The sequence below is a fragment of the Chiloscyllium plagiosum genome, unplaced genomic scaffold (assembly GCF_037043375.1).
Source record: "Chiloscyllium plagiosum isolate Xiang-an unplaced genomic scaffold, Cpla_swu_hap1 HiC_scaffold_35, whole genome shotgun sequence".
Lineage (NCBI taxonomy): Eukaryota > Metazoa > Chordata > Chondrichthyes > Orectolobiformes > Hemiscylliidae > Chiloscyllium > Chiloscyllium plagiosum.
The window spans coordinates 31,362,192-31,383,744 of record NW_028270173.1 but is presented as its reverse complement, the minus strand read 5'-3'; the positions used below and the strand labels follow the sequence as shown (position 1 = coordinate 31,383,744).

At 45.7% G+C, this 21,553-nt stretch overlaps 1 protein-coding gene across 1 annotated transcript in view; it reads right to left on the bottom strand.

Moving 5' to 3' along the window:
- LOC148140606 (cytochrome P450 2K1-like) overlaps positions 1–21,553 on the bottom strand; it is a 34,177-nt gene that overhangs the window by 4,132 nt on the left and 8,492 nt on the right. Inside the window, exons 3-8 of the mRNA XM_087978895.1 lie at positions 20,786–20,935; positions 18,881–19,041; positions 10,126–10,299; positions 3,956–4,097; positions 608–795; positions 140–281 (exon numbers count right to left, since the gene is read on the bottom strand). Of these exons, the coding sequence (XP_087835021.1) occupies positions 140–281; positions 608–795; positions 3,956–4,097; positions 10,126–10,299; positions 18,881–19,041; positions 20,786–20,935 (957 nt within the window). The remainder of the gene's footprint in view (positions 1–139; positions 282–607; positions 796–3,955; positions 4,098–10,125; positions 10,300–18,880; positions 19,042–20,785; positions 20,936–21,553) is intronic.

The window sequence follows — 21,553 nt, the reverse complement described above, 5'->3', positions numbered from 1 at the left end:
AAATGCTAAAGCATGTCTAATTGTGACATTGAGGAGTTCCTGCCTGTTCAAAATAAAGATTGCTCTCAACAGTTCCTCATCTCACTTCAGAAATGGAAATATTTAACAACAGGAATACATGTCCCTCTCGTCCAGTTACCTGCAGAGAAAGGCATGAAGGCGTCTCTCTTCACAAAATTCCCATCAGCATCCAGGAAGTGAGCTGGGTTAAACTCCTTTGGAGTTTGCCATTGAGTTTTGTCACGCAGCACCGAGGTCAGGACAATAATCACGTACGTTCCCTGCAAACAAGAACAATAATTCGGAATGCGTTTCTGAGCCTGACTTCAATGGAGAGTGAATGAAGTGGGGTGTGTGAACCCAGTGTTGTACCTGATCCTGTTAGTTTCCAGTGGTCAAGGCAGGGCCCATACTTATTTTAAATGTCATTGGGATTCCTCCACTATGAAAATTGCCACCCCCCGATTCACTAATTTCCAAATCAGTCCCATTTAATTTTTTTTTGTTTTCTTTCTCTGTCACTTTTTATTTTAGTTTGAAGGTCCTTCCAATTTCTCGCAGACACAGATTGTGAAACCCGAGCCTGGTTTATATCGTTCAGAACTACCTTTGGAATGAAATGTCCTTTCACGTGTGTGTCCTCGGTTGTTGAATGAGGAAGGTTCATGGGGACGATGTTGGCAAATCTCTGGATTTCGTGAATCACAGCCTCAGTGTAAGGCATTCGCTTTCGGTCTTCGGTTACAGGGGCACGTCCGGCTCCTATCACCTGATCGATTTCTTCCTGAACTTTCCCTGAAATAGAGAAAGCTTGGATTGGGGAAACTGCTGTCAAACAACGGGATAGAAATTCATCAGTGACAGAAATTAGGCGCGATCAATGTGTCTTATGTTCCCCATTGGATATTCATCAACTTCAATAAACACAAAAGCCAAATACATACAACAAGCGATTGGTTGTATTTGGGTCACTGTGTGCTAACCTTCAAGGTCAATGTTATCATTTTATTTTTCACTCATCGGATGGGCACGTTGCTGGCTCGGCCAGCATTTGTTGCCCGTCCCTAGTTGCCCCTCGAGAAGGTGATGGTGAGCTGCCTTCTTGATCCGCTGCAGTCCACCTGTTGGAGTGAGACCTGCAATGCTGCTAGAGATGGAGTTCCAGGATTTTGACCCAGTGACGCTGAAGGAACAGGGATATATTTCCCAGTCAGGATGGTGAGTGGCTTGGAGGGGAACTTGCAAGTGATGGTGTTGCCATGTATCTGCTGCCCCTGTCCTTCCAGATGGACTTGGAAGGCTGGTTACAGATTTGTGGTGAATTGCTGCAGTGCATCTTATCGATGGTACACAGTACTGCTACTGAGTGCCGGTGGTGGATGGAGTTGATGCTTGTGGATGTGGTGCCAATCAAGCGGGCTGCTTTGTCCCTGGATGGTGTGAAGCTTCTCGAGTGCTGTCAGAGTTGCACTCATCCATTTACTTGTGAAGACAACTGGACAACACTTCTAAAATAATTCCATGCCAATTTTGGAGTGACAGATATTTATTACCATTGAGAAGGATTCCATTGCAAGTGGATATTTACTGAGCCGAAATGTCTATGAAAATACCTGCTCGGCTCAGAACTCACCCAAGACAGGAGGACCCCGGGTGGAAACGCTTTCGGGGTTTCCTCAAAAGCAGCCCAGAAGGGGTCAAAGGTTTCAGGCCCCTGGACTGTGACCAAGTAACGAGGAGACAGTGTGTTCAGGAAGCAAACAAACAATCCAAGAGAGGAGCAAATTCCTGCAGAGGCTGGAGTCTGGACTGAAAACAACAAACGCTGGGAATCACAGCGGGTCAGACAGCAGCCGTGGAGAAAGAGGAAGCTGACTTTTCAAGTCCAGATGACTCTTTGTCAGAGCTGGGCTGGGCAGCTCTCGACTCGAAACATTAGCTTCCTCCCTCTCCATGGATGCTGTCTGACCCGCTGTGATCCCCAGCATTTGTTGTTCCTAGAACAATTCGAGAGAGTTCATCGGGAACACATGGAGGTGAAGTTCAAGTATCAAAGAGATTGTACAAAGAACTAAACTCTCTGACCCCTGATGCCAGTGTGGCCAAGTCATCAGGTCACACATGAGACTTATTGCTGAGCTATTGAACTGGATTGACAACAAGCCATTCCAAGGGACTGCCTGTGTAAAGTGACCTAAATCAACCAATGCCTTAAGGTACTGTACCAACAGTCTGCATTGTATTGCAGGAAATACCTTGCCAGGTTGAATGTGAGAGAGATCGTTCTGCTCTGAATTACAATGAGAGACCTTGGTGATGTCCAGGAGGCCTGCCACTGCTTTGTTCTCTCGTGCAGCACGCTTGTCTACAACCAGTTACATTGAGGTCGAGATGAAGGAAATCGTTTTGACATTTTCTGAAAGGTTGCCTTGCCCTTGCTTCTGAAACATGTTTATTGGTATCATTGGCCATTCTCATCTCCGCAAACCCTTATCGCCATCAGTCCATGTGAATCTGGCTGAAAGAAGCTCAGCAAGTTCTTGTTGGGTTCCTGATATTTCTGTAGAAACCCTCAGAATATTTAAGAAGTGCACATGCTATCCCCAGTGTTACAGACCACACCAAACCCGCTCAAAAAATATTAAGAAGATAGCCTAAACCCCCAACATTTTCTTATTTTTAAAGGCAAGTGCGTTCCGGGTACAATTTAACTGGTCAAACTACTAGGCTTGAAAGAAAACACACTTTATTCTTAAAACCTTGTTCAAATACAGACAAATAAGAAATTCTAAAAATTAATTTAACTGTGACACTATTGAATTGCTTAATGAGATAATATATATGCTAACTACTACTGATTAGCTGTTCCAAGATAGTAACATCCCATAAACACACACTTGGCAAAGTCAAATTCAGTGAAACAGATTGTCTCACGCGCAACTCTCTAGTCCAGTTCATCCAGGGATAACTCTGAGAGAGAACTCGAGCGTTTTGCTTTAACAGGGAGAGATGAGTAGCAGCTTCCAAACCCCAACACGACTGAAAGTTAAACTATAATCCTGGTTCTGTGGGAGCTTGACACCACCCCTTCAGGCTGCTTCTATTGTTCCAACTTTAAAAAAAAACAAAGCTCGCTGGGCTCAGCGCAGACCGCTGGGCTTCTAGTTTGCAACACTTGCTTTCAAAAGGACAAATCCTCCTTAAAGCAGCATCTCATAACATCAAGTAAACATGGCTCTGGAAATTGAGATTAGAATAATTTGGTTGCTGATTCTAACCAGCACAGACCCAAAGGACCTTTTATTGTGCTGTAGAGCTCCATGACTCTTAACTCCAATCATCTGTGCGTGAAGTAAGGTGTGTGATACAGTCTATTTGGATTTTTGAATTTTGAACCAGTGGCATTTGGATTTTCCTTGTGTCTGAAGGGGTTTAATGATTAACTCGTAAGTATTTCTGTCACTGTGGTGAGTTTTCTTAAAGTACAGTATTAGAGAAAGAGCGAGACTTCCTGGAGAGTTTTGTTTACCTTTGGAGAGGTTATGAGCGAACAGAATAAACAGAGTAGTATATTAGGCTTTCAGACAGAAGATTCCAGAATTTGGGGGGAGGCTTAGGCGAGACATCCATAGCATGAGCTTTATGGCAGTTTTGACATTGATATCACGTTGTTATGAGAGTCACACTGGGTATAATCTCTGAATCTGCAGTGCACGTCATGCCTGGGGGAGTTACCTTGAATTCAACTCAATTTCAGAAAGACTCCACTTGCTGACTCACTCACCATCAGCTCTTCCTGAGACCAACCAGTTGAGGTGTTACTGATTAAATTGACTAATTTCACACTGACCATGGGCCTAGTTCACTACTGACCTCGATAGTCCTATCCATATGATCAAGTAACAGTTTGGACACCAACAACAACTGACAAACACAAAGTTAGAGATTCCCTTACTCTGGATATCCGGATATTTCATCATGAGAAGGAGTCCCCAGCACACGGTGGTGGAAGTGGTTTCTGTGCCAGCACCAAACAGGTCAATGATTGTAATCAGCATGTCCTTCTTCTGAATTTCCAAGGCTTGGCCTTTTGATTCCTTCAAGACAAAATAGAATCAAGGAGAAGCTGCCACATTCTTGACAGAAATATCTTAGTGCAACCGGACGCAGCAGGAACCTGAACCAAATACATTCCAGACGACACAGTCCAGCAGCACTTCCCAGGAGGCTCCAAGGCACTGAAGGTGTCACCGAGACAGGGAACGGAACGTCAGCAAATCAACTTCCCAGCTCGGGGCGAACATACCCACAACTACGGCAGAATAAAGGAGAAGGTCCCACGTTCTTGGGGGAAATATTTGAGTGTGTATATTGCTGGACGGGTCTGTGACATTGGGGGCAGTGGCTGTCTTGCTCAGAGTCAGGATTTCATGACTTCAGGCCACACTTCACAAATCTGAGTGCACATCCTCAGCTGAAATTTCAGCTCAGTTCTGAGAGGGTGCTGCACTATCAGAGGTGCTGCCTTTCACATGAACTATTTATCTGATTAAACACAGGTGTAATCCTGGGCTCCCTGCTCAGGGAAGGATGTGGTGAAACCTGAAAGGATTCAGAAAAGATTTACAAGGATGTTGCCAGGGTGGAGGGTTTGAGCTACAGGGAGAGGCTGAATGGGCTGGGGCTGTTTTCTCTGGAGCGTCGGAGGTTGAGAGGTGAACTCATCGAGGTTTATAACATCATGAGGGGTATGGATATGGTGAAAAGCCAAGGTCCTTTTCCAAGCGTGAGGAGTCCAAAAGTAGAGGGCACAGGTTTAAGGAGAGAGGGGAAAGATTTAAAAGAGACCGAAGGGGCAACTTCTTCACACAGAGAGTGGTGCGTGTGTGGAATGAGCTGCCAGAGGAAGTGGTGGAGGCTGGTACAATTACAGCATTTAAAAGGCATCTGGACGGGCATATGAATAGGAAGGGTTTAGGGGGATATGGGCCAAGTGCTGGCAAATGGGAGTTGATTAATTCAGGATATCTGATCAGCATGGACGAGTTGGAGCGAAGGATCTGTTTCGATGCAGTACATCTCCAAGACTCTGGGTACATGTAAAACATCATGTTATTAATTTAACAAGGACAGAGAAACTCTTCATTGGTGTCTTAGCCAATGTTTACACTTCTACCAAAAGAGTGATTTGGTCATTATCACTGTTATTAGTGTGGGGCCTTGCTGTACACAAATTCATTAACTCATTCCCCTGTGTTACAACAAACATCACATTTTAAAAATCAATCCTTCTCTGTAGAATGCTTTGGGACATCTCAATGACATGAAAGGTAATATATTGAGGAGTAAGACTTGGGTATGCAGGCTATATTCATTCCTACTTTTGTACACTTGACAGAAGTCAGCAATATATTCAGCAGTGAACAAGATATTAACAAACTTTAGGGCGTCAAAGGTGGATTGGTAAAATGGACAGACGAAAGTGACCAGAAAGAATGGTGAAGTGATACACTTTTCTATGAAGAATGAGGGAATGGCAATATGGAGTCAACCATTTGATTCTAAAGTCAATGCAGAAGGAGACAGAGCAGATGGGAATCGACATTGACCACAGATACCGAGTGGAAAACCGATGGGAAACCTGGGTGGCTTTCCATCAGGAGCTATTCCATTGCAGTCAGGAGCTAACTTGGGAAGCCTCAGGCCCATTTCAGCCCAGGGTGGGAATGATGAACCTGCCAGCCAATCAAAGTAGTGGGCACTGCCAGTCTTACACTCAGGCCTTCACCATAGATAGTCACTGGATCACCACAGACAGACAGCGGTGCAAGGGGTAAAGTCACTGGCTTGGGAATCCAGCTAACCCCAGGTCAATGTTCTGTGAACATGGGTTCAAATCCCACCCGTGGCTGATGGTGAAATTTTAATTCAATAAAATCTGGAATAAAGAGCTGGCCTTGCTGTGAAAGCCCACCTGGTTCCGATGTGGAAGGGAACATCTGGATTCTTACCTAGTCTCGCCTATACACGAAGGCAGAGCCACTGAAAGGTAACAAAAAAGAGAAAATGCTGGAAAATCTCAGCAGGTCTGGCAGCATCTGTAAGGAGAGAAAAAAGCTGATGTTTCGAGTCTAACTGACCCTTTGTCAAAGCTTTGACTCAAAACATCAGCTCTTTTCTCTCCTTACAGATGCTGCCAGACCTGATAAGATTTTCCAGCATTTTCTCTTTTGGTTTCAGATTTCAGCATCTGCAGTAATTTGCTTTTAGCGACTGAAAGATGGTTGACTCTTTCTTGCCCTCTGGGCAATTTGGGAGGGGCAATAAATAGGCAGTACAGTGGTTACCACTGCCTCCCCACAGCACCAGGGAGCTGGGTTCCTTGGGTGACTGCGTGGAGTTTGCACGTTCTGCCCGTGTCGATGTGGGTTTTCGCTGGTAATTCCGGTTCCCTCCCACAGTCCAAAGATGTGCAGGTTCAGTGGATTGGCCACAGAAAATGCAGGGTTACAGGGAAGGGTAGGATGCTGTTCGGAGGGATAGCTCAGACCCAATGGGCCAAATGGCTTCCATCTGCACTGTCCGGATTTGATGATTCTATCCCCCTGTGATGCCCACTGCGATTTGAAAGAGATGGTTTAGGTTTGTGGGAATGGGAGAACGGAAGGGGCTGAGTGTAGGCTGATTGTTCTCAAAGCCCGATTGTGAAGTTGTGATGTTGTGGGAATGTCACAGGGATTACTGGTTCAGAACCCCAGGCTCGTATTCTGGGGGTATAACTGTGGATGCTGTCAATCTGAGAGAAGACCAGAAAGTGCTGGAGAAACTCAGCAGGTCAGGCACCATCTGTGAAGGGGGAAACAGTGTTAATGTTTCATGTCTGGCCTGGTCCTTCTTCCGAACTAATACGCTGGGGGAGTCCTGCCGTGGCAGACTGCAAAACCTGAATTGAATGAAAATCTGGAATTAAAAGCTAATCGAATGGCAATTGTAAACCTCCTGTCGTTGAAGCCAATCTGGTTCAATAATGTCCCTCCGGGAAGAAAATTGGCCATCCTTACCTGGTCTGGTCTACATATAACTCCAAACCCATAGCTATGTGGTTGACTCTTAACTGCCAATTACATGAGCAAAAAAGCTGGCCCCACCCCATGAAGATAGAAATCACTGTCAGGATGTTGTCAGCTCCTTCACAGAGAACAGGCTTCGGGAGTTATTGAAAGAAGAGTTATTGAAAGGGTGGCACGGTGGATCAGTGGTTAGCACCACTTGCCTCACGGCGCCAGGGACCCAGGTTCGATCCCACCTTCAGACAACTGTCCATGTGGAATTTGTTCATTCTTCCCCGTGTCTGAACGGGTTTTCCTTCGGGTGTTCCGGTTTCCTCCCACAGTCCAAAGTTGTGCAGGTTAGGGTGGGTTGGCAGTGCTAAATTGCCCCGTCGTGTCCATGGATGTGCAGGCTAGGTGGATTAGCCATGGGAACTGCAGGGATAGGGGGATGGGTCTGGGTTGGATGCTCTTTGGAGGGTTGATGTCGACTCGATGGGCCAAACGGCCTGATCTATGATTTGAACTCAAACACAAAATGAAGTGCTAGCAGACAATGGATTGGGAAGTTGAAAGCAGAGATGGGACACCTTCCCTCTCCCTATCACTCAGAGTAATGTCTTTTGATTGGTCATGATGTGCCTGAGCATAAAGAATATCCCTTTCTGATATTTGTCACCCATGAGTCCCAAGGTGGAGGGTAAGGACAGACTTGGAGTTCCTGGCCTCCCAGGAGTATGATACCTGAGGTGTTGGGGTGAGGCCTTCAGCTAGGCCTTGGCTTCCTGTGGACAGGAACGGTGCCCTCTGACCTCCTCGCATTGAGCTGAGGGGAGCCCAACTCAGTTGCACGCCCTACCATGGTGTCAAAATGTCCCACGGCCTCCAAAGGCACTTCCTGGGGTTTGGGGGGTGGGGCGGGGGAGGGGCATGGGGAGAGAGGTTGGTGATGATTAAATCCCACTCACCCTGGGGTCAGACTTTGGGAGGCAGCTGTTGGTTTGCATAATATCCGAAATTGGCACAGCCAATCGAGAGGCCCCTTAGAAAAGAATCAGACAAAGTCTTTGGCTCTTTATTGTCAGGGAGTACAAGGGTGAGGAAGTGACCTTAAACCTCTACATAGGGGGAAAGGAAACCTGGTATAGCTTCAGCTGGTGCACTGTATCCATTGTGACATTACACTTTGAGAAGGATCTTGGAGATGTGCGGTGGGGGCAGAATATTCCGTGACGAATAAATGTATTCCTGAATGTTGTACCAATAGCCTGGATGGCAGAGAGACTGTGGGAGCTGGGGGGGTATGAGCATGGTGGGGTTTGTTTATTCCCCTCAGAATGAAGAAGGCTGAGGGGAAACTGAATGGAACCGTTCAAAGGCATGAATGGTTTTGTTTGGAAGAGTAAAGTCAAACTGGTATTGGGGGGAGGGTGGGAGGTCAGTGGACTCGGGATTTCAGGTGATTTCCAAGAGACCCCGCAGAGCTGACAGGAAGGAATGTCTGTTTTACCTGCACTGTCTATTAAGTGATGGGGCTGAAGACAGCGGTGGAGACAGACTCAGAGTAACATCTCGATAATGAGTGGACAGGAAGGGTCAGGGGGCTGTTGAGTCTGGATCGTTAAGCGTATGAAAGACTGAGATAGGAAGGTTTTGAATCAGTGAGAGAACCAAGGGTTATGGGGTAAAGAGTCAAAGAAACGTGGTGCTGGAAAAGCACAGCCGGTCAGGCAGCACGCCAGGAGCAGGAGGGTTAATGTTCCGAGCATAAACTCTTCATCAGGAATGTGTGCCCTCATGCTCGAAACATCGATTCCCCTGCTCCTGGGATGCTGCCTGACCTGCTGTGCTTTCCCAGTGTCACACTCTTCGACTCCGATCTCCGGGATCTGCAGGCCTCACTTTCTCTGAGTTGATTGCGGGGTAAAGGCAGGCAAGTGGAGTTGAGGCTATCATGATCTCACCGAATGACAGAACAGATTTGATGGGCTGAAAGGCCCATTTCTGCTCCTATGTGTTACAGTCTGTGGTCTTATTTGTAAGAGGTGGATAAATACTTGAAGGGAAATGAGTGATGGGGGTGGGGAAAGAATAGGGGAGTGGGATAGCTCCACCTGGGAGCAGCCATCGATTCGGTGGGCCAAATGACCTCCTTCTGTCCTGTAACACCCTAAAATTCTCTGAAGGAAAGTTGTCTCTCCTGTCTAAGTTCACCATTAGACTTCAATCCACTCTGGCAGCACAGCAGAGATGAAGGGCTGGTCTTAATGGATGTGAGGTTTAAATTCATTTGTCTCAAAGAGATTGACATCCCAGACAACATGAGCAGAGGACGGCTCCAAAGCACTCAACAACACATCCAGGTGTAATTTGACGGACGTTATTCAGGGAAAATAACGTGTAAAATAAGTAGAAGCTCCTCACCAATAATATTCTGAGAAGACATCTCTCTCACGTTGTAAATTGCGAGATTGAAACTCATACATCCTTCAGGGATGTGTAATCGTAATGTCACTGGAATCATCATCCATATGCCAGGCTAATGTACCCATGCCCCTACATGTGTTCAAAACCCACCATGGCACATGGTGAAACTTGAATAAAAATCTGCAGTTTATAGCTGGTCTAATGGTGACCATGTATCAAACTGTCGATTGTTGTAAAAAATCCATCTGGTTCACTGATAACCCTTAGGAAAGGAAATCTGCCAGTCTTACCTGGTCTGGCCTACATGTGACTCCAGACCCACAGCAATGTGGGTGACCCCACTGCCCTCTGGGTAATAAATGCTGGCCCAGCCCCTGTCACTCACATCCCATGTCTGAAACCAATGCTACATCCTGGACACAAACATCCACATGATGTCATGAGCACTACGATCAGAGAAATGATCAGATACAGTGAGCGCTTGAAGCTACACATTCGTAGTTACATCCAGAAACTAGGGGCAGCACTGAGTGACATATTAACAGATGTTTAACACGGAATCTTCCTCCATCAAAACCCACAAAGTCCCAGTATGGAGTCTGAAATCTGGGGAGATTCCCCTTACTGCTGAAAAGGTGTGTCACTGTACCTGCTGATGCCTCAGAATTAAGGCCTCGTTTAGGGTCTGAATACTGTTCTCACTCAAGGTTTCTTCAGCCGCTTTGAAGAAACTGTCGAAGATTTCCATCATCTTATCTCGAGTTTCAATCATCTTCCTGCGAGCCGGAATCAGAAATCCCAGAGATGGATAAGAATTGTACAGCTGGATTGGAACAAGAACATAACCAATAAGTTCAGGCCTTGAGTTGATAAGTGACTGTCCGTCTGTAGTCGATGAGTTGGCCAAGTAACTTATGGTGACATAAAACAAAGAGCTGCTGGAAATCGGAAACAAAAGCAGGAATTTCTGGAGAAACTATAAATTCTACAAGAGAGACGGTTTGCACCTTAATAGGTTAGGGACCAGCATTCTGGCAGGCAGGTTTGCTACTGCAACACCGCAACATTTAAACTAAGTAGCAGGGGGGAGGGGACAAACTGGAAGTTTAAGAAGGAAATTGAAGGGAAAGTTAGAACAAGAGAAGTCAAGAAAGACAACTGTATCAATGAGACAGAAAACTCAAAAAGGGACCATGCTGTAAGGTTGAGTGAAATAGGAGTTGATAGGAAGGGTGAGGGCAGTAACAAATTAAAAATACTATACATGAATGCACGAAGCATGAGAAATAAAATGGATGAACTTGAGGCTCTTTTGGAAATTGGCAGATACAATATTGTGTGGATAACTGAGACATGGCTTCAAGTGGACAGGGCCTGGGAAATGAATATTCAAGGCTACACGTGCTATCGTAAGGACAGACTGACGGGCAGAGGGGGTGGGGTGGCCATGTTGGTAAGGGATGATATTCAGTCCCTTGCACGGGGGCCCTAGAATCAGGGGATGTAGAGTCAGTATGGATAGAGCTGAGAAATTCTAAGGGTAAAAAGACCCTCTTGGGAGTTATCTGCAGGCCCCCAAACAGTAGTCTGATCGGATGTAAGTTGAATCAGGAGCTGAAATTGGCCTGTGGCATAGATGTTACTACAGTTGTTATGGGGGATTTCAACATGCAGGTAGACTGGGAGAATCAGGATGGTATTGGACCTCAAGAAAGAGACTTTGTGGAGTGCCTCAGAGATGGATTCTTAGAACAGCTGGTGCTGGAGCCTACCAGGGAGAAGGCAATTCTGGATCTGGTATTGTGCAACGAACCAGAATTGATCAGAGACCTCGAAGTGAAGGAGCCATTGGGAAGTAGTGACCATAATACAATAAGCTTCAATCTGCAAGTTGAGAGGGAGAGGGTACAATCGGAAGTGACAATATTTCAGTTGAATAAAGGGAACTATGGAGCTATGAGGAAGGAGCTGGCCAAAGTTCAATGGTGCAATCCCTTAGCAGGGATGACCGTGGAGGAACAATGGCGGATATTTCTGTGTATAATGCAAAAGATGCAGGATCAGTTCATTCTAAAAAGGAAGAAAGATCCCAGGAGGAGGCATGGGTGGCCGTGGCTGACGAGGGAAGTTAAGAAACATATAAAGTTAAAAGAGAAAAAGTATAACATAGCAAAGATGAGTGGGAAAACGGAGGACTGGGAAGCTTTTAAAGAACAACAGAGGATTACTAAGAAGGAAATACGCAGAGAAAAAATGAGGTACGAAGGTAAACTGGCCAATAATGTAACGGAGGATAGTAAAAGTTTTTTTAGGTATGTGAAAGGCAAAAAAATGGTTAAGACTAAAATTGGGCCTTTGAAGACAGAAACAGGGGAATATATTACGGGGAACAAAGAAATGGCAGAAGAATTGAATTGGTACTTCAGATCTGTGTTCACTGGGCAAGACACAAGCAATCTCCCTGAGGTAACATTGGCTGAAGGACCTGAACTGAAGGGAATTTATATTTGCCAGGAATTGGTGTTGGAGAGACTGTTAGGTCTGAAGGTTGATAAGTCCCCGGGGCCTAATGGTCTACATCCCAGGGTACTGAAGGAGGTGGCTCGAGAAATCGCAGATGCATTGGTGATTATTTTCCAGAGTTCAATAGATTTGGGATCAGTTCCTGCGAATTGGAGGGTGGCTAATGTTGTACCACTTTTTAGGAAAGGTGGGAGAGAGAAAGCAGGAAATTATAGACCAGTTAGTCTGACCTCAGTGGTGGGAAAGGTGCTGGAGTCTATTATAAAGGATGAAATTACGACATATCTGGATAGTAGTAACAGGATAGGTCAGAGTCAGCATGGATTTATGAAGGGGAAATCATGCTTGACTAATCTTCTGGAAGTTTTTGAGGATGTAACTCTGAAGATGGACGAGGGAGATCCAGTAGATGTAGTGTACCTGGACTTCCAGAAAGCTTTTGATAAAGTCCCACATAGGAGGTTAGTGAGCAAAATTAGGGCGCACGGTATTGGGGGCAAAGTACTAACTTGGATTAGTATTTGGATAGGAAACAAAGAGTAGTGATAAACGGCTCCATTTTGGAATTGCAGGCAGTGACCAGTGGGGTACCGCAGGGATCAGTGCAGGGACCACAGCTTTTTACAATATATATTAATGATATAGAAGATGGTATTAGTAATAACATTAGCAAATTTGCTGATGATACTAAGCTGGGTGGCAGGGTGAAATGTGAGGAGGATGTTAGGAGATTACAGGGTGACCTGGACAGGTTAGGTGAGTGGTCAGATGCATGGCAGATGCAGTTTAATGTGGATAAATGTATGGTTATCCACTTTGGTGGCAAGAACAGGAAGGCAGACTACAACCTAAATGGAATCAATTTAGGTAAAGGGGCAGTACAATGAGATCAGGGTGTTCTGGTACACCAGTCAATGAAGGTAAGTATGCAGGTACAGCAGGTAGTGAAGAAGGCTAATAGCATGCTGGCCATCATAACAAGAGGGATTGAGTATAGAAGCAAAGAGGTTCTTCTGCAGCTGTACAGGGCCCTGGTGAGACCACACCTGGAGTATTGTGTGCAGTTCTGGTCTCCAAATTTGAGGAAAGACATTCTGGCTATTGAGGGAGTGCAGCGTAGGTTCACAAGGTCAATTCCTGGAACGGCGGGACTACCTTACGCTGAAAGACTGGAGTGACTGGGCTTGTATATCCTTGAGTTTAGAAGGCTGAGAGGGGATCTGATTGAGATGTATAAGATTATGAAAGGATTGGACACTCTGGCAGGAGGAAACATATTTCCGCTGATGGGTGAGTGCCGAACCAGAGGACACAGCTTAAAAATACAGGGTAGACCATTTAGGACAGAGATGAGGAGAAACTTCTTCACCCAGAGAGTGGTGGCTGTGTGGAATGCTCTGCCCCAGAGGGCAGTGGAGGCCCAGTCTCTGGATTCATTTAAGAAAGAGTTGGATAGAGCTCTCAAGGATAGTGGAATCAAGGGTTATGGAGATAAGGCAGGAACAGGATACTGATTAAGGATGATCAGCCATGATCATATTGAATGGTGGTGCAGGCTCGAAGGGCAGAATGGCCTACTCCTGCACCTATTGTCTATTGTCCATTGTCTAATCTAGTCCCACTTAGACTCATAGAGTCATAGAGCTGTACAGCACAGAAACAGACCCTTCAGTCCAACCCCTCCATGCCGATCAGATATCCCAACCCAATCTAATCTCACCTGTCAGCACCCGGCTCATATCCCTCCACACCCTTCTATTCATATACCCATCCAAATGCCTCTTAAATTTTGCAATTGTACCAGCCTCCATCACATCCTCTGGCAGCTCTTTCCATATATGTACCACCCTCTGCGTGAAAAGGTTGCCCCTTGGGTCTCTTTTATATCTTTCCCCTCTCACCCTAAACCTATGCTCTCTAATTCTTGACTCACCCACCCCAGGGAAAAGACTTTGCCTATTTATCCTACCCATGTCCATCATAATTCTCTAAACCTCTATAAGGTCACCCCTCAGCCTCCGACGCTCCAGGGAAAACAGCCCCAGCCTTTTCAGCCTCTCCCCATCGCTCAAATCCTCCAACCCTGGCAACATCCTTGTAAATCTTCTCTGAATGCTTTCAAGTTTCACAACATTCTTCCAATAGGAAGGAGACCAAAATTGCACGTAATACTCGAACAGTGGCCTAACCAATGTCCTGTACAGCCGCAACATGACCTCCCAGAGTACTCAATAAAGGAAAGCATACCAAACGCCTTCTTCACTATCCTATCTACCTGAAACCTCACTTTCAAGGAGCTATGAACCTGCACTCCAAGGTCTCTTTGCTCAGCCACACTCCCTGGGACCTTACCATTCAGTGTATAAGTCCTGCTAAGATTTGCTTTCCCAAAATGCAGCACATTACATTTATCTGAATTAAATTCCATCTGCCACTTCTTAGCTCATTGGCCCATCTGATCAAGGTCCTGTTGTAATCTGAGGTAACCTTCTTCGTTGACCACTACACCTCCAATATTGGTGTCATTTGCAAACTTACTAACTGTCCTCTTATGCTCGCATCCAAATCATTGATGTAAATGACAAAAAGTAGAGGACCCATGACCGATCCTTGTGGCACTCCACTGGTCACAGGCCTCCATTCTGAAAAACAACTCTCCACCACCACCCTCTGTCTTCTACCTTTGAGCCAGTTCCTGTATTCCATGAGATCTAACCTTGCTAATCAGTCTCCCATGGTAAACCTTGTTGAATGCCTTACTGAAGTCCATATGGATCACATCTACTGCTCTGCCCTCATCAATCCTCTTTGTTACTTCTTCAAGTTTGTGAGACATGATTTCCCACGCATAAAGCCATGTTGACAGTCTTTGCCTTTCCAAATACAGGTACATCCTGTCCCTCAGGATTCCCTCCAACAACTTGCCCACCACTGACGCCAGGCTCAGTGGTCTATAGTTCCCTGGCTCGTCCTTACCACCCTTCTTAGACAGTGGCACCACTAGCCAACCTCCAGTTTACCGGCACCTCACCTGTGTCTATCGATGCTACAAATATCTCAGTGAGAGGCTCATCAATCACCTCCCCAGCTTCCCACAGAGTTCCAGGGTACACCTGATCAGGTCCTGGGGATTTATCCACCTTTAACCGTTTCAAGACATCCAGCACTCCCTCCTCTGTAATCTGGACATTTTGCAAGATGTCACCATCTCGTTCCCTACATTATGTATCTCCCATGTCCTTTGCCACAGTAAATACTGATGGAAAATACTCGTTTAGTATCTCCCCCATTTTCTGTGGCTCCACACAAAGGCTGCCTTGCTGATCATTTAGGGGCCCTATTCTCTCTCTCGTTACCCTTTTGTACTTAATGTATTTGTAAAAACTTTCTGAATTCTCCTTAATTCTATTTGCCGAAGCTATCTCATGTCCCCTTTTTGCCCTCCTGATTTCCCTCTTAAGTAAACTCCTACTGCCTTTAGACTCTTCGAAGGATTCACTCGATCGATCCTGTCTATACCTGACATATGCTTCCTTCTGTTTCTTTACCAAATCCTCAATTTCTTTAGTCATCCAACATTCCCTATTCCTACCAGCCTTCCCTTTCACCTTGACAGGAATATACTTTCTCTGGATTCTTGTTATCTCATTTCTGAAGGCTTCCCATTTTCCAGCCATCACTTTACCTGCGAACAGTTGCCCCCAATCAGCTTTTTTGCCTAATACCGTCAAAATTGACATTTCTCCAATTTCGAACTTCAACGTTTAGATTTGGTCTGTCCTTTTCCATCACTATTTTAAATCTAATAGAATTAAAATATTCTGGACCCAAAGTGCTCCCCCACTACACTCAGTCACCTGTCCTGCTTTATTTTGTTGGACACACTTCACAAATTCCTCTCCATCTAAACCCTTAACACTATGGCAGTCCCAGTCTATGTTTGGAAAGTTAAAATCCCCTACTATAACCACCCTATTATTCTTACAGATAGCTGACATCACCTTACAAGTTTGTTTCTCAACTTCCCTCTGACTATCAGGGGGTCTATTATATAATCCCAATAAGGTGATCATCCCTTTCTTATTTCTCAGTTCCGTGAAAATAACTTCCCTGGATGTATTTCCGTGAATATCCTCCCTCAGTACAGCTGCAATGCTATCCCTTGTCAAAGACATCACTCCCCCTGCTCTCTTGCCTCCCTTTCTATCCTACCTGTAGCATTTGTATCCTGGAACACTGAGCTGCCAGTCCTGCCCAACTCTGAGCCATGTTTCTGTAATTGCCATGATATCCCAGTCCCATGTTCCGAACAATGCCCTGAGTTCATCTGCCTTCCCTGTTAGGATCCTTGCATTGAAATAAATGCAGTTTAATGTATTAGTCCTTCCTTGTCCCTGCCTGCCCTGACTGTTTGACTCGCTTCTGGTCACAACTGTCCCAGTCTCAGATTGATCTCTTTCCTCACTATCTCCCTGGGTCCCACCCCACCACCTTACTCGGTTAAATTCTCCTGAGCAGCTCTAGCAAATCTCCCTGTCAGTATATTAGTCCCCTTCCAATTTTGGTGCAATCCGTCCTTCTTGCACTGGTAATTCCACACACACATCACCCTCTGTCTGAAAACGTTGCCCCTTAGGTCCCTTTTATATCTTTCCCCTCTCACCCTAAACCTATGCCCTCTAGTTCTGGACTCCCCCACCCCAGGGAAAAGACCTTGTCTATTTGCCCTATCCATGCCCCTCATGATTTTATAAACCTCTATAAGGTCACCCCTCAGCCTCCGATGCTTCAGGGAAAACCACCCCAGCCTATTCAGCCTCTCCCTATAGCTCAAATCCTCCAACCCTGGCAATGTCTTTGCAAATCTTTTCTGAACCCTTTCAAGCTTCACAACATCCTACCGTCTTCCCTTTTTATGTTGTTGTGTGCCCAGCACCCTCTCCTAGCACCAGACCCTGTCTCTGGGGACTTTATCCCTCACTGCCACCATGTGCTTTAAACCAACATAGTGTCCTGCGCTTTCAGCTGCCAGTCAGAAGCAGTTGTGGCTGTGAGAGGCCTGTATATAACACTCTCCCCGTGGCTGCATCCACCCCATCTCTATTGAGGGTTTTCAACTCCTTATGTACTGTAACACTCCTTTCTTTATATCTGCACACTGGATCTCGAAAACAGCTCTCTAGTGTAGTATCTAAGACCTCTCTGTTCACATCGTCATTCTAGACTGGTGTCTTCTCTCTCATTGACGTCATAGTCAAGTAACAATTATGTAAAATGATTTACATAAATCTTACTTTTTCAGCATTTACATGTGAATTTATTCCATGTCAGGGACCTTCACATGTTAATATAATTGACTGAAACATAATGTTAAAAACACTCTGCACCTGTAATAGCTCAGGTTTTTCTATTCACTCAGGGGCCTAGCATTTATTGCCTGTCCCTAGTTGCCCCCTTGAGAAGGTGGGGGGTGAGCTGCCTTCTTGAACCGTTGCAGTCCACCTGCTGTAGGCAGACCCACAATACCATTAGGGAGAGAATTCCAGGGTTTTGGCCCAGCGACAGTGAAGGAACAAGTCAGGATGGTGAGTGGCTTGGAGGGGAACTTGCAGGAGGTGGTGTTCCCATGTATCTGCTGTCCTTGTGCTTCTAAATGGAAGTGGTTGGGGGTTTGGAAGGTTCTGTCTGACGATCTTTGGTGAATTTCTGCAGTGCATCCTGTAGATGGTACACACTCCTGCTACTGAGCGTCGGAGGTAGATGGAGTGGAGTTTTGTGGATGTGCTGCCAATCAAGCGGGGGCTGCTGAGTCGTGGGTGGTGTCAAGCTTCTTGAGTGTCATTGGAGCTGCCCCCATCCAGGCAAGTGGGGAGTATTCCATCACACTCCTGACTTGTGCCTTGTAGATGGTGGATAGGCTTTGGGGAGTCAGGAGGTGAGTTCCTCATCGCACTGTTCCCAGTCTCTGACCTGCTCTTGTAGCCATTGTGCTTATGTAGCAAGCCCAGTTAAGTTTCTGATCAATGGTGAACCCAAGGATGTTTGACAGTGGGGATTCAGTGATGGCAACACTGAATGCCAAGGGACAGTGGTTAGATTGTCTCTTATTGGAGATGGCAACAGTGAGGACTGCAGATGCTGGAGATCAGAGTCTAGATTAGAGTGGTGCTGGAAAAGCACAGCAGGTTAGGCAGCATTCAAGGAGCAGGTCAATCGACGTTTCAGGCAAAAGCCCTTCATCGGGAATTAAGGCAGGGAGCCTCCTGGGTGGAGAGATAAATTGGGGGGGGGTGGAGCTGGGGAGAAGGTAACCAAGAGTGCAATAGGTAGATGGAGGTGGGGATGAAGGTCAGAGAGGAGGTTGGAGTGGATAAATGGGAAGGAAGGTAGGACAGGTCATGGGGATGGTGCTGAGCTGGAAGGTTGGAACTGGGGTGAGGTGAGGGGAAGGGAAATGAGGAAACTGGTGAAGTGCACATTGATGCCCTGGGGTTGAAGTGTTCCGAGACGGAAGATGAGGCGTTCTTCCTCATCCAGGCGGGTGGTGAGGGAGTGGTGGTGGAGAAGACCCAGGACCTGCATGTTCTCACCAAAGTGGGAGGGGGAGTTGAAATATTGGGCCACAGGGCGGTGTGGTTGATTGTTGCGGGAGTCTCGGAGATGTTCCCTAAAGCGCTCTGTGAGAAGGCGTCCAGTCTCCCCAATGTAAAGGAGACCGCATCGGGAGCAACAGAGGTAGGGTGGGAAGAGATGTAATCCAGGTAGCTGTGGGAGTCTTACTGGAGATGGTCATTGTTTGGCATTGGAGTGATGAGGGGATTATTATGCACACCAAATTGCAAATAATCATCCCAAGTACAGTAATATGGAAAGATAATTACTTGTATTGAAGCTGTTCCAGTCAATGTTGTCATCTCATTGTTCATGTTTATGAGGGAGTTAAATATTTTGTCGTCATAATCAAAGCGATCTCCAAATAGAATGGAACAGATAATATTGCTCACGGCCGAATTCAATATCCGTGCTGTTTCAAAAGGCTGACCTGTGAACAAACATAGTATTTCAGAGAAAAACTGAAGCTGGAAATACCACAAACACTTCCAGTATTGTTGTCTTTTAAAAAGCTCAAGTTAGATAAGATGCAGTTTGCTGATACAAGATTCTATCTGTGATGGAATCCCTCACGACATATTGTACACACTTTGTGCTGGGAGCCAGCATTTTATGTGAATCGAGGGTCAGGATTAGGGTGATTTCAGTTCAAATCGGCTCCAAAGCTGCTACTTTTGATTGTTCCAAAATCTTAGATTCTCTTTCACCAAGGTGACTGCACTGAGGGTCCATCAAATGGTACTGGGGAGCACAACAATTGCTCATCAAATCTTTAAACTTCCTGGACAATTCCCACTGTGGTAATGTTCATAAATCAATACTCTTTATGAATCATTAAAAACAAATGTTGTGTGACCAAATTATTTTGACAAAGAACTTCTGGCCAGGAATGTAATTACCTTGACCAGTTCCCCTCCTTTCCTGCTTTGTTAAACATAGGAGGTATGGTTAGTAAGTGCACAGATGACAGCAAAATTGAAGGTGTAGTGGACAGTGAAGAAGGCTACCTCAGAGTACAACAGGACCTTGATCAGATGGGCCGAGGAGTGGCAGATGGATTTTAAATTAGTTAAAGGTGAGGTGCTTCATTTTGGAAATTCAAATTAGGGCAGTACTTGTACACTTATTGGTGAGGTCCTGGAGAGTGTTGCTGAACAAAGAGACCTTGGAGTGTAGGTTCATTGTTCCTTGAAAGTGGAGTCACAGGTAGATAGGATAGTGAAGAAGGCATTTGGTATGCTTTCCTTTATTGGTCAGAGTATCGAGTACAGGAGTTGGGAAGTCATGTTGTGGCTGTATAGGACATTGGTTAGGCCACTTTGGAATACTGCATTCAATTCTGGTCTCCATCCTTTAGGAAGGATGTTGTGAGACTTGAAAGGGTTCAGAGAAGATCTACAAGGATGTTGCCAGGGTTGGAGGGTTTGAGGTATAGGGTTAGGCTGAATAGGCTGGGGCTGTTTTCCCTGGAGCATTGGACGCTGAGGGGTGACCTTATAGGGGCTTATAAAATCATGAGGGGCATAGATAGGGTGCAGGATAAGGGAGTCTATACTGGAGGCAAAAGTTCAAGCTGAGAGGGTTAAGATTTAAAACTTGCCTAAGGGGTGCCCTTTTCACAGAGGGTGGTGCATGTATGGATTGAGCTGTCAGAGGAAGTGGTGGAGGCTGGTACAATTACAGCATTTAAAAGGCATCTGGATGGGTATATGAATAGGAAGGGATTAGAGGGATATGGACCAAATGCTGGAAAATGGCACGAGAATAGGTTGGGATATCTGGTCAGCACGGACGAGTTGGACCGAAGGGTCTGTTTCTGTGCTGAACATCTCTATGACTCTGTGACTCTAAAACAGACAAAGGATATTTCGAATCTAACCTAACTTAAAGTGTCCAATAGTGGTGAAAGGCTTTGTGAATGGAGTACATCACACAGGGACTACTCATCCTTGGTGTGATGAAGCTGATGATGCAGTTTTGAACTGCTATAACCTTTAGTGTAATTAATGTCCGTCAAAGGCCAGTGTCTCTGGGGCCTGCTAACATTTGACTGCCCCAACAGTATTAATGCAACTGAAGGAAACTCACTTTTAATCAAGTGAAAATCTTTTCTGTAGATGTCAATTTTGAGGGAACCATGAATCCCAGCATGTCATGACCTACCAAGCACTCACCCTTGTGACTCTCAAACACATTGACAAGAAAGCTGGCCTCTTCACTGATCCTGTCTTCAATGGATTTCTTGCCCATGCCAAAGCCTCGGAGAGCTGAGATCACAAACTTTCGGTTCTCCCGCCACAACTTCCCGTCACTGAATATCACACCTGAAAGTGACACACGAAAAGCTGATCAAATATTGTACACGGGTTCTGCTGTGAGTGCTGCCAAACCCCAGGTTTCTAACACCCTTTCCTTTCCTGAGAATCACACCACTCTACAACCAAGAGGAAGGTTATTGTATCCATGAGTGCTCTTTGGGGGAGTGAGCCCATTAGTCTAACCTCTCACTTGTCATTCTCAGTGTCTGGCCTATTCCGTTTGGATGTTCCTGTTGACCCTGCTTCCACCACCCTCCCAGGCTCTGCATTCTCCATGGTAATGAGAGACACAGAACCAAATCTCATCCTCCCCCTGATTTAATTTTAACCAATAACCCACCCAATTTCAGTGTCTGTCAGTTCTCTCATTATTGAATCCTTCACCCTGGGAAAAAGCTTATCTCTATCCACCCTGTCTATATCCTTCATGATTTTGTAGACCTCAATCAGGTCCCCCCTCAATCTCCTTTATTCTAATGAAAGCAATCCTAATCTACTCAACCTTTCTTCACAGCTAACACCTTCCATCCCAGGCAACATCCTCGTAAACCTTCTCTGCACTCTCTCCAAAGCGTCCACATCCTTTTGGTAATGTGGCGACCAGAACTGTACACCGTATTCCAA